At 38.3% G+C, this 12709-nt stretch overlaps 2 protein-coding genes and 1 non-coding gene across 3 annotated transcripts; 1 reads left to right on the top strand and 2 right to left on the bottom strand.

The window, feature by feature from the left end:
• Positions 1-1428: 1428 nt before the first annotated feature.
• On the bottom strand, positions 1429-1538 carry LOC140932502 (U6 spliceosomal RNA). Its single transcript, XR_012164967.1, has one exon. It is a non-coding gene; the product is annotated as a U6 spliceosomal RNA (small nuclear RNA).
• A 722-nt stretch (positions 1539-2260) lies between these two features.
• On the top strand, positions 2261-3894 carry LOC140931078 (cyclic pyranopterin monophosphate synthase-like). Its single transcript, XM_073380818.1, has 2 exons — positions 2261-2354; positions 2648-3894. The coding sequence occupies exons 1-2, from the start codon at positions 2330-2332 to the stop codon at positions 3448-3450; spliced, it is 828 nt and encodes a 275-aa protein (XP_073236919.1). The 5' UTR covers positions 2261-2329; the 3' UTR covers positions 3451-3894.
• A 1633-nt stretch (positions 3895-5527) lies between these two features.
• Positions 5528-11879, bottom strand: LOC140931079 (DAZ-associated protein 2-like). The gene is made up of 4 exons (XM_073380819.1): positions 11738-11879; positions 9988-10202; positions 8300-8461; positions 5528-7018 (listed from the first exon to the last, which is right to left on the bottom strand). Exons 1-4 carry the CDS (start codon positions 11754-11756, stop codon positions 6890-6892), a joined length of 525 nt encoding a protein of 174 aa, XP_073236920.1. The 5' UTR covers positions 11757-11879; the 3' UTR covers positions 5528-6889.
• Positions 11880-12709: the final 830 nt, after the last annotated feature.

Here is a 12709-nt window from a genome sequence, read left to right as displayed (position 1 = left end):
GAGCCAGGGCAAGAGCGAAGCGGGCGTGGAACGCGGGAAACGTCCATTGTTTGTTCATTAGACCTTTGTTACACGGCGGTTATTTTGTCTCAGGAGATTTAAAAAGTTCTGTTTATGCACGGCTACCCTTGTTCTCTCTACCAAGCTAGCCGTGCATAAACAAAGCTATTTAAATCTCCTGAGACAAAATGGCCGCCGCGTGACAAAGTGTGGCCCCAGACTAACTCGCCTTCCCCGCGGCTCGAGGAGGAGAAAACCCCGGGAACGAAGTTGATCAAAATCTTAGTGGCGATGATTTTGCTAACAGTTAGACTTTTTTTCCCTTAGTTGAAGAATAAAGCTCACAAATAACGTAAAGGAACAAATTAAATTCAATTTTAATTTACTTTGATTGTCTTTCTAATATCATGTGTGATGTTGCTAACAATTCTACACCTGAACATATCAAGCGAGACTTAACTAGGATTTCTGAGGTGCACTCATATTTTACCCGACCGAACACTCGAGGCTCGAAAAAATGCGTGGTTCTTTTCTAGAGTTGCTCCAAAAATCTGCAATTCTTTACCCTCACTGAGAAACTTACCAAAATCTACCTTTCGAAAAAGATAAGGAATAAGCTCTTTGAAATTTTATCTAAATCTGATGACTATCTCAAAATCACTGAAATCATTCATCAACTTAAATTTGACTAGCTCAGGACGCTCAGGAACACGACTTAACTTATATTCTCTGTGTAATTCACATTCTAATTTAAATAGCTTAATTCATACTATAATTCTTATTTTACGCGCGACAGCTGGTACTGTTTGTAAAATATTTCTTTTTCTTTTTCCTTTCCTTTCCTTTAATTTGCGTGTCTCCTCCCCCGCCTCGATTAGGTTCTTCTATATACAGGTGGAAGGTATTGTGAAACTATAAATTGTTTGTGTGAATGAATGAATAAAGCGGTTTTCACTTGACTGTCGAAAGGGATTGGTTTTGGTTTTGGTTTTGGTTTTACTACGCCCTTTGGTTGGCTAGTGTATTTACTTTGGTTTTGGTTTTACGACAGTCAAGTGAAAACCGCTCTAAAGTTGAAGTTGAAGTTAATTAAAATACCATGAGCTAACCCCTTAAAACATCAGGACTGGAGGGCGATACCCACAAATACCTCTACACCCTTGCTTCATACCTTTTCTTGTCCGGGACTTAAGAAAACGTAGAAATCTCTTCTCAGAATTTTGACAAAAGACACAGCTCGGTGCTTTTTTTAATCATAATTTTCACAGAAACCTTACAACGCACTGGCGCCTAAGCTGGGTGACGGTGACACTCCAAGTAAGAATCAGCACGACAGCGGTAATCAGGGCGATTCACGATTTGAGATCCCAGGTCTACATCACCTCACGGGTCAGAGGTAGAAAAAAAGAAAACAATTCAACAAGAACAAAAAATTTGGAACGCTTCACGATTATGCGTGTCATCCTTGCGCCAGGGGCCATGCTAATCTTCTCTGTATCGTTCCAATTTTATTATACGTGCCGCGGTTAAGCGAACACGATAGGTACATTGTGCAAACGTTTTATATATTAGACGCAAGCAAAAAATTCCCAAACTTGTGGGGGTCAGAATGTTCTTAACAATACGCATTTATCCTACGCATGCGCATGGATAAAGCGAAAGTATCCTAATGGTAGCCTGAATTTCACCCGATTACTTCGAGTCGTTATTATTCCCTCAATTGTTGAGAGGAGAAAACGACTCGAAGCAATCGGATGAACTTCATGCTATCCTAATGGGTCTTTTCAAAAGATATTTTAAGTTAGTTTGAAATTTCTCTCCACACGTCTTTTCCCAAGGCTATTACAAATCTTTTCTCTTGGAACCGAAAAAATAAACTGAAACTATTTATTTTAGTATCTACGATTCAAATGTCAAGCGGTTCTGCGCTAACTCTTGCCCTCACTCTCACTTGTCGTTAGCATGGCAATGCAAACGACTAATTTTCTTGCTTGAGGTTTAATTTACTGGGTTGGGGGGGTTGTGGTTTGTCTCTACTTTGTTTGTCTTAGAAAACACCGTCCAGGGGACAAGGTGATTTTTCTAATCAATTTATGCCCTGAAACTTGTAAGAGCCAAGATCAAAAAACGTCTCGAAGACGTCGATGACGTCATCTAGACCTTATGGTTAATTTACGTACACGGTATATTCGTCCAGCGGTTTCCTTCCTAAGGGACATTTCCAAGATGGCGGATGGCGGCTTGTTGCGTTTGTGAGTGCAAACAATTTGTGGCTATTTGTGATTGTATCGTCCTTCTTGGAGACAGAGGCACATCATGATCACATAAAATGAACAGAAGCAGTGGTTGTAAAGGTGCGTCAAAAGTAAATTCATCAACTAAGAACTTTTTTCAAGTTTTATATCTGTCTAGATGGCCTGCGGGTTGAAGCGCGTGGGATCGAGAGCGTCGTGTTCCAAGTGGTAGAGTTAGAAATTAATGCAAAGTAGAGCAAGAGTTAGGACTCCTGGTATTGAGACGAAGTTAGGGGTCTTCGACATATCCACTTTTTTCCCGCTTAACGTCAACTGAATGTCTAGGTAATCAGACATCAAAAGTATCCTCAATCAACTCGGTACATGTATTTTCATTTTTTTTTTCGTTTCAGGCTTGTTGAAGACTATAATATGGCAGTTGTCCAAGTCTTTACCAAGCCTACAAGGGTGTGATTGCCGCTTGCAGAGTTCATTAGTTGTTTATCATTTGTCAAGAAAACTGAATAATTATGCTTTTGTCCCCTCTTCCACTCTACAAGCAAGTCAACAAGTCACATTCTTTCCATCTAGATTTGCTAAGATTTCCTGGTTGTCCAGTTTAAAACTTTATCCCTTTTCATCTCGCCTTTGTTTTTCAAGCAAAGGCGAGAGCAACAAATTTCAAGAAAATAACACAGTAACTTTAAAGAAGGACACTAATTCACAGCTTTCAGACTCTATGTCCAAGCTGAGTCACATTGATAGCAAAGGTCGGGCACAAATGGTAGATGTTGGTGCAAAGAAAGATGCAAGTAGGATTGCCGTGGCATCAGCTAAAGTGTATTTAGGTCCTGAAGCTTTTCACTTGGTAAAAGAAAACAAAATTCAGAAAGGTGATGTATTGACTGTTGCTCAGTTGGCAGGGATAATGGCATCTAAGTTGACTGCAAACCTTATTCCTTTGTGTCATAATATTAGCATAACCCACTCCAAAGTCAATTTGGAGCTGGACGATGAGAACTTCACTGTGTGCATTACAGGATCAGTTAACTCAGTTGGGAAAACAGGAGTAGAGATGGAGTCACTGACTGCTGTTACTATAGCTGCGTTGACTGTTTACGACATGTGCAAAGCCATGTCACGTGAAATCGTCATCTCAGACATTAAGCTATTGAGAAAAAGTGGAGGAAAAAGTGGCGATTATCTTGCTCCTTGAATTTAGGAACATATATACACTGGTTTAAAAAACCTTGCATTCTGATTTCCTGATTTGCTTATTATGTATCAGCTCATCGATAACAAGAAGAATAATTGATATTGGTGTTTTCAATTAAACACTTCACAAGAAAGCTTCTATATTTAAAAAGACCTCAAGCAACAATAATTTTTTATTGCATTACTGGCTTTGGTGAGTGACCTCAGGGCTTTGCCCTTACCAATTAACTACCAAAAGATATTTCAAATTAAAAACCTCTTTGGAGGAGCCTAGGTGACAACATTATAACAAAAGGTATTTACCTGAGGGTTATGATATTTCAACCTAGGGGTGACTGAGAATAAAAACTTAAAAGGATTAAGATTGCTGAGTAACATTTACAACCAAGGAGAATTAATTTTCAACCTTGCTTTTTGAAATAAAGAAAACATATGCTCTTTTTGTATGTGATATAATTGCTTAATGATGAACCTAAATAAGTTAGAAACACATAAATGCATCACAATCTCAGGGCAGGGTAACTACATGTATATTTGGCTGTATAACAGGATTGTGCATGAGTGCATTCCCAGGGGAAACACTCCAGATTCAAGTGACAGGGATGATCGAGTGGGGCCGAAAATCCCATGCCGAATTTCTGAGCCTTAAAAATCTCCAGAAAGGAGAACAAGTTTGGTTGTACTGTAATCTCAGAACTATGCCGCTGAGATACCCAGGCAGATTGTTCTGAATGGCCAAAAAAATCGCTACTTAAATCAAGCCACCCAAAATAATACTTGCCAAATTTTACCACCCAAAAAATCCCAGAATCAAAAATTTCAAACCCATTATAATCCTTCAATCATCCTTGTCACTTGAAATCCAGAGTACCCCCTGGAGGTGCATTTAAGGGGGGGCCAAGGGGACATCCCTCTCCCCCATAATTCCCTTTTGGAAATTAAGCTTAAATTTTTAAGAATTTACAGTAAAACCTTTCTTCTGGAGCTATTTTTTTAAGCACTGTCTAATGTTCTTTAACCAATAAATAGATAGTATATAAAGCCGGAGCTGATAAGTCTCCCAGACCCCTCTTTCTGAATTTTCTGGATCCATCCCTGTTATGATCTCGGGACTACTTCTATAGAATGTCATATATTAAATTTTATATTAATTAACATTCCTTTGAATGGGGTATAACTTTTAAAATTGATAAAAGTTTTTCAGTATCAGCAGTTAACCCTTAAAGTTCTAAGAGCGATTAACATTGATTTTCTGTTAACAATATCGATATTTAGTCATCATAGGTGAAGGGTTAAGAAAACTAATGAAACTAATTAACTAATTCTTTATGAAAATGTATGGGAAACAGTCTGGAGAAGGGCTGAAAGAGTTAAACAGCTGATCAATAATCTAGACAGAGGTAAATATAAGTAGGCCATGGGGTATCACTTGAAATTCCTTTTGAATGCAGAAAATGGTGGCACATCAACTCAAAGTGAGGCCTTTTTCCCTTTCAACATGCCTTCCATGAAAAAATTTGTTTGTCTAAGTGTCTCACTCTTACAGAGACAATTTGCTGGAAAATTTGGGCACAATCAGTGCCCAAGAATGCAAAAAAAGTCCACTTCTGGTTGGCATACATCACTCAAAAAAGCCTTCGCTTGTTAAGCTCCCAAGGATTGTACTTATTATTCATCAAACCTGAATTATATTAGTACGGAATGGAAAATAACTGTTACGGAACGGTGAAGGGTTGAAGGATGCAAGGAAAAAAGGGCCAAGTAGCTGGTGATAGACTGTTAAATTCTCCATTCAAAATGCCTTGTATTCCTTGTCAAAAAAAGAGGGAGAATTTGACATAAGATCAAGAGTAAACTATTCAAGGATTTTTCCCCTGCACCCTTTCAATAATAAATAATTGAAGTCAAATATCTATGTGTTTTTAAGTGTAAACAATAACACAGAACTACTCTTGTAGATTGTAGTTCCAAATATTTAAGGTTGTAGCCTTAAAACTACTCAGATATTTACAATTAACAGTTCTTAGAGACCACTTCTGTGGTCAGTCATAGAAGAAGAAAAAGAGATGAAAATCCACTTTAGTATGCTTCTACACAACTTTATTAAGCATCTGGCTTAAGACATTTCCTACATATTGCCACTGACATTTTAAATTCTACAATTTGTGGTTGCAGAAAATATCCATACCCATTACACAGAGGGTCCCCTGTGGAATTCTAACGAGTAGTGGGTCCTAAAGGCAAAACTGTTTATAGGACAGAACAAACCTTGTGTATCATTCTCAGAGAGGCAAGAGGATCAAAAAACCTCCCATGCAGGGAGTATGGATATTTTCTGGAGTGCTCAACATATTAAGAGGCAAAATCTTGAGACAGTCTTATTTTACAGTGCAACGCAACAACCCATATTGTGGCCACCCATCACACTGAAAGTAAGCTAACTAGTGTACTTTGACCAGGGTATGATAAATGATTGCTGCAGAAAGATGTTAATTCTACACATTCTACCGAGTGTCCGTCATTTCCATTTGCCTTGTCTTTTTACTCTTTCAGTCGTAAACACAACAACTTTACCCTTCCTGTCTATTTAAAAATGAGGATGTAAAAGATCAAGAAGGCAAGAGAAAGGATTAAAAAATTGCCAAACACTATTCAACCAGTGTCTTGGAAAAATATTGGAAACATGTTGTGTCAGCTATGTTTGAAGCACCTGTTGTAATTGGCAACTGCTGACTGAATTTTTCAAAAACGTTAATTTTCTGGGCAACCACAAATATAGGTGTGTCACACTGTACTTTTTTTTGTCATTTTTTTTTTACAATCAACTGCCTTACATAACATTGCCTCTTTATAAAAGATTATTTTTACCCTTAAACTCCCAAATAACCATTTTTGAAAATCTTAAATCTTATTTTGCAGAGTAATAAAAGTCAAAGGGTACATTCATTGAACAAAGGTGGAATGTTCAGAAGAAGACTCAAAAATAAAACTGGATCTTGTCTCCAAAATTGACTTTGGGAGGGAAAAGGTTTATACTACACAGCACCATTATTAGGGAGCTTAAGCAACAAAGACAGTGACAGCTACAAGAGTGTTCCATAAAAATTAATGCAAATTAGTGCTGCTTTAAAACTTATCGCCCTTATTCCATCTTGTTTGATTCATAAAATGTTGGCAAGTTTTTCTGGAGTTGAATTCAAAGACTGTATTGAAATTAAAGAAAAAAAAGTCGCTGTCTTGTGTCTACTTCCTCCACAAAATGTAAAATGAGGCACTTTCACATCATAGTGGTACAGTTACAGCAAAGAAATGTACAAAAAAGGTGTGGCATGTGACTGCAAAAATGTTGTTTGGCTAATGTAAACCTATTGCTTTTCTTGTGTTCTTGTTGTCATCGCCATTACTTAAGCTCCCTATGATTAAACTACTCAGTTCATTTTCTACCAGAAGGTATATCCTCCACCGGTACCTCCGCTGAACCATCCAGCTTGCCTCTGTTGTACATTAACAGACTGTCCCTGGGATGCTGCTATTTGAGCTGCATTAGGAGCATAACCTGGGGGAGGAGGCTGTTTAAAACAAAGGATAAAGATTAGATGGGTTTGAATGTGATGGATGCATGCTAACATTTTGTGATGTAATAAAACATAATTATTTTGATTTCCCTCATGATTTAGTTACTTGAAATTTTGATTGTAACAATTCAACCACTCACTCAGCGTTGGGAAACAGCTGACACTTCACGACTCCATCAATGGTTACCCTGCAAAACGACGTCTAAAGAACAAGCGTAGAAATAGGCCCTTTCAAAAATACCATAATACTCTTTGTTTTCAATTTCTCTAGAGGTGATTGTAAGTCCCAAGAGAATCAATGCTTGCATGCAAAATTTTGGAGGGGCGACGAAGAGTCTTAAGGTATTTTTTAAAAAGGCCTATTTTATACTGATAATTGGGTAGTAATGCATGATCAATAAATGGTCAATTTGTGTGCTTGTTTCTCGGACGCCATTTTCAGGGGGAAAACCAGTAAGGGCATTGCAAAATGTTGGCTATTTACTCAAACTAAGACTTACTGGCATTACATCTTTATTACCTTATAAGGTTGACGAAATTGTTTTATTATCATCATACAGTACTAAAGTGTGACGTCATAAAAATGAAATTTCTGAAATCAAGGAATTTGTCAGGATATTCTGAAAGAACAATGTCCAAGAAGCCTACCTGCCAAACATGAGCATTTCAGGGCAAATTGTCTCTGAGATCGTAGCCCAGTTATGCTTAGAAAACTCCATACAAACCCTTCTAAATTTTTTTGGGACGACCCAAAAAAAAATTAGGAGGGTTTGTATGGAGTTTTCTGGGTATAACCGGCTAACATCTCAGAGACAATTTGCCCTGAAATGCTCATTTTTGGTAAGTAGGCCTCTTGGACATTGTTCTTTCAGAATATCCTGACAAATCCCATCATTTCAGAAACTTAATTTTTATGACATCATCACTTTAGTACTCTGTTGTTGGCTGCTCACTGTTCAACTAGACAGAGGCAGAGGAGAAGTTATACCCACCAGAGACCACTGATTTACCTTTATCTTTATCTCAGAACAATAAGGGTTACAAGAAGATTCTATAACATAGACTGTAAATAATAACAGTTCACTAGTACTCAATAGCTGACCAGAATCACAATAAAGATTGTTTTGTCCAACCAGTTATTTCACGATGACAACAACAACAACAACAAACTTGATTGGTTATTAACTAACAGTCACACAATGCTTGAGAACACAAACGTAACTTCAAACTCTTCAAGGCAGGGTCACATCATCTTAGTAGTATTAATGTACTTACTGGAACATTTACTGTTGCCCCAGCATTAAATCTTGCACCTGGATCAAAAGAGCCTTGGACCACAGGCACAGCACCCTGCATAGGATACTGCCCCACAGGGTACTGCTGTGTTGGGTATCCTGTAGGGGCCATGCTGGGATATGGTCGGGCCACTTGCTGAGGCTTCAAGAAAAAAATAAAGTAAGTGGAAATTATGTTACAAGTACACTTTCATAGATGTTAAGAATCATCACTTTTTCAATGTCATATTCAAAGTAAAGTGTCTAACATCGAAGTTAAGTTTAAAACAAATGAGATATGGATCTCTTAACAGCCTCAAACAGATGGAGTGGATAGTCTGCTATTTATGACCTGTTGTAATATAATATTACTATAGTACTTGGCTAAAGCATATTAGTTTTGTGGAGTTTGTCAAAATAATATTCTAAAATAAATGCCTCTCACTTTTAAACCCCTCCTATCTATTAAACGCCCACAACTGAGCTCCTAAAATTAAATAGGTGCCCCAGGCAACTATTAGATGATATAAAGTATAGCTGATTCATAAAAAACTTGTTCCTGAATTTCCCAGTCAGTTTAAACCACAAATGCAAACAGTTTACCCTGCTCCCTTTAAAAATAAATAATTACATCAACAAATAAAGCAAGCAGTTCATTTATATGAACACAACTGAATCTTTTATATATTCATACTTATATAAAAAATTATATTCAATTGAGGATACTTTTAACAACGCAAGTCTGTTGTAAGATTTGTTTCCCTGCTAGCAGAGGCCTCTTTTCTCTGGTATTCGGGGGGTAGGAGGAAAAGAGACCTCTGCCATGGGCTGAAACGGACTTTGTTGAAGAGCCACCATCCACACTTATGAACAGTGCTTTGCAAAATGCATACTCCTTGTAATGTTTACTGACAGTTTCTTGAGCCTGCTGAGGCTCGTGCATATCTTTAGAGACCATCCGCTGTCAGTACAATCTCAATTACCAACTGAGGAACAACAGGACATTGCACTCCAGTCCAAAGAAAAACAAAATGGAATGCACTCCCACAGTCGATAAAAAAGTTTTCACACTGTATGCATTCTAGTTCACCCCCTTTAACATGACTAATTTTTGTGTGATCAAAATTTTATGATTATAGAATGAGGTATATTCGTCACTGCTAGCAGAGGCCACTTTTCCCTGGTTTTCGTGCTATATTCTTTCTTGTTCATGCGCTACGGTCTGTTATACATGATTTATACTCGAAACAACAAAATATAATTTTCTCGGTCAAAGTTTAGAATTCCCAGCACTGTACTCCATGCACTGCATAACCTACGCGAAAGAAAGAAAGAGGTCACATTTCGCACTATCACAAGCTTGTAAGTTGCATTTAGCCTGTCAACGTCTTGTTTCAAACTTAACCATGTGCTAAAATTTTCATGTGATGATTAGGTCTCCAATCAACCGCACTGCATGCTCAACGAAGTCCGTTTCGGTCCATTTTTCCTCCCGCCAGCTGAATACCAGAGAAAGAGGCCTCTGCTAGCAGGAAAAAGATGTGTTGGTGTGATTATATATTTGTGACAAAATCGCAGAGACATCACTATAAAAAACATGTGAGAACATCTTTTATAAATCTTGTTTTTACAGAATAATAATCTTACTCCTATTCCAGAATAAGGTCAAGAAGAAAAGCCTTAACATACCAGCACATTGTAGCCACTATTAGCAGGACCCTGTGCAGGTTCACTGTATGGAGGGGGTGGAACCCCATATGGTCCCTGTGCACCATAAGGAAGGTATCCTCCAGCAGACTGTTGAGGTGGAAGGGCATATCCACCACTAAATTGTCCCTGCTGGAGCTGGGCAGGGTAAGCTGGCTGTTGAGTTGGATATTGTGCACCCTGTTTTGGGTAAAAACCTGAAAGATAACAAGGGATGTTGAGGAAATTCTGTGCATTAGGTTCTGCTCCTGACTTCGGGTAAGTCAGAGGAAAATGGGATTGAGTTTTAAAGGAACAGTACATGCCACCAAAAATCCTGCTTGAGACCAAAATCCAACATCTTTAACCCAAAGCAAGATAACGAGTATCCAATGTCAATTTTATATGAGAGTCATCATCACGGAATTGATCCCCATGCTACTGGGGACCATAATAAACTTTTAGGCATCCTACTGATGAACAGTTACCACATTTAGATTTTCTATTTTATAGACTTTTATATATTTCAAGCAACAGCCATTTGCCTTCTGTCCTCTTAAAATAACAGATTGTCCACATGTTCTATTTTTCATGCATTTCAATGATTATTATTGAAATCCAAGAAAAATAGAACGTGTGGACAAACTGAAGCAAAAAAATATATTATTTTGCATCACATCTATCACAAGCACAGACCTCTCTGCATACGTTCTAAAAGTAATCATGAGGTTTCAAGAAAGGCAAGATACATCACCAGGATGTTTGCAGAATTTTGCTACATGTAACAGAAATTTAAGTGCAGTTTCAAGTTTTAAAGTGCTACTTTCCTGTTACAGTAGTTTGAAAAAAACAGTAAACTTCTGTGATATCCTATTATCTGGCATCTGTGATTTAGTGATCTTGTGAATTCTCCAGTCCTTCTATTTGCCTATATTTGGCTATATACCCCTAATAATTAGCGAGGGGATTACTCCCCCATCCCCTTCCCCCACAAAAAGGTGGAATGATTCTAATAACCCCAGGGTTAGTAGTCAAACAATTTTACACCCAATTGTGAAGACAGAAATAAAAACCAACATAATGAAACTGGATGGAGTTATGGAGCCATGGGGATATCTTGTGTTCTGCGAGTTAGCCATATGCCTTTCCTCCAATAGGGCTGCTATGATTACATCTCTTAAGCTTATATATCCTAGATATATAAGTCACTGTCAACAACAACAGTCCTATTCGGGTTTACGTTCACCCGGACGATCAAACTCAACCTTTTGATATCCTAGATATACTGGCAGCACTATCGTATCCTTAAAAAAAATCTTCATTACAGAAGTAGAGGTTATAACACTGCTCTTAACAACTTACCAGCTATTTGTCTAAAAGCTTAATTCAATTCTGGCGTCAGTAAGCTTAAGTTAACTCTAATATCGCTGATAGAAGCTAAATTATCGTATTGCTCGCCGAGAGGAATTATTTATATTGACAAAAAACACCATGAGCAGCAGTTCAGTATTTTCATCTTAATCATCTTTCAAACTGATTCAGTTCTCTGTCGAAAACATAGACTTAAGCAAAACAAAAACGTCCTATAATTGTCAAAATCAGGAATTTTTGCCATGGCTTGGCAATAATCAGCTAGCGAGGCAAAATGGCATCGAACGTATGAACCGTCGTTGACTTGTAGTATTATTGCATTGTAAGCAAACTAATGAGCACCCCTGATGAATAATGAGTCCACTATAGAAGTAAAACCAACCTTGTGGAGTCTTGGACATGGTTCTTTTAGACGTTTTCAAATCGAATTGTTCCAATTTTAAAACCAGGAACTACGAAATAATCCTAACAAACAAATCTTTCAATAATAATCGAGAAAGCCTGGGATACAGTGTCCCAGAATTCTTTGGAGCGCGCGTTTGAAATTCCAAAAAACATCACAGGGTCCAGAGGAGTTTCGTGTGAATAAATGAATTACTTACCTTGAAAAATGTCTATACCTGTCGCTTAGCACGATTAATTAGCCCAATGGGATCTTTATAAATCTACTGCAAACGATTTCTTCGCTTATCTGACCCAGATCGACTTTTGAAAATCAATAACCGCAAGCCATATCCTCGCTGGCGCACGGCACGTCGCCCGATGGGTGACCGAAGGCCGTCGCCCAGAGGGCGACCGAGGCACAAAGTGCCGAGTGAGTAAAAGAAAGGACAAGGGAGGAAACTTGTACCACGTGACTTCGTTCTATGTGAACCGCAGCACTCGGTGACGGAAGTTGGAATGAGACCGGAAACGCAAAAGCAACAGACCGCTGCTAATTCGAGAATCAAAACATCAGCTGCGGAGAGAGTTTTAAAGATCTCAGAGATCTATGCGAAAACAACAGAGTTTTAATTGAAGTGAAGATGTTTCAAGACTGGACATTTGTTGTACGTTTCAACAGTCTTCGATGTCTTAAGCAGGTTTTGCTTGTGCGAAGGCTTCCCAGTAGTCGCAAAACGCACAGCCAAAGACGCAAGAGGTAATATAGTTGGACCACCCAAGAATGGCACAGTCCCCGGGCACAGTCGTGATGATATTACAGTTGCCTTGTACCCCCGCTCTACTCAGTGTCACTTTTTATTGCAAGAGTACACACGACCCGTAAATCACTATCCGTAATAATTTAACATTCTCCAAACAAATCTAACAAGCTGGGCCCAGCGTGATACAGGATTGAAGAAAAACATTACAT

This window comes from Porites lutea, chromosome 3 (genome assembly GCF_958299795.1).
Source record: "Porites lutea chromosome 3, jaPorLute2.1, whole genome shotgun sequence".
Lineage (NCBI taxonomy): Eukaryota > Metazoa > Cnidaria > Anthozoa > Scleractinia > Poritidae > Porites > Porites lutea.
This window is presented reverse-complemented; position numbering and strand designations above follow the sequence as displayed.

Coding starts and splice junctions, on each gene's coding strand:
- LOC140931078 (XM_073380818.1), top strand. CDS start 2,330: ATGAACAGAAGCAGTGGTTGTAAAG. Junction 2,355..2,647: donor CAGAAGCAGTGGTTGTAAAG/GTGCGTCAAAAG, acceptor TTTTCGTTTCAG/GCTTGTTGAAGACTATAATA.
- LOC140931079 (XM_073380819.1), bottom strand. Junction 8,462..9,987: donor ATAGTGGCTACAATGTGCTG/GTATGTTAAGGC, acceptor TTTTTCTTGAAG/CCTCAGCAAGTGGCCCGACC. Junction 7,019..8,299: donor GGGCAACAGTAAATGTTCCA/GTAAGTACATTA, acceptor TGTTTTAAACAG/CCTCCTCCCCCAGGTTATGC.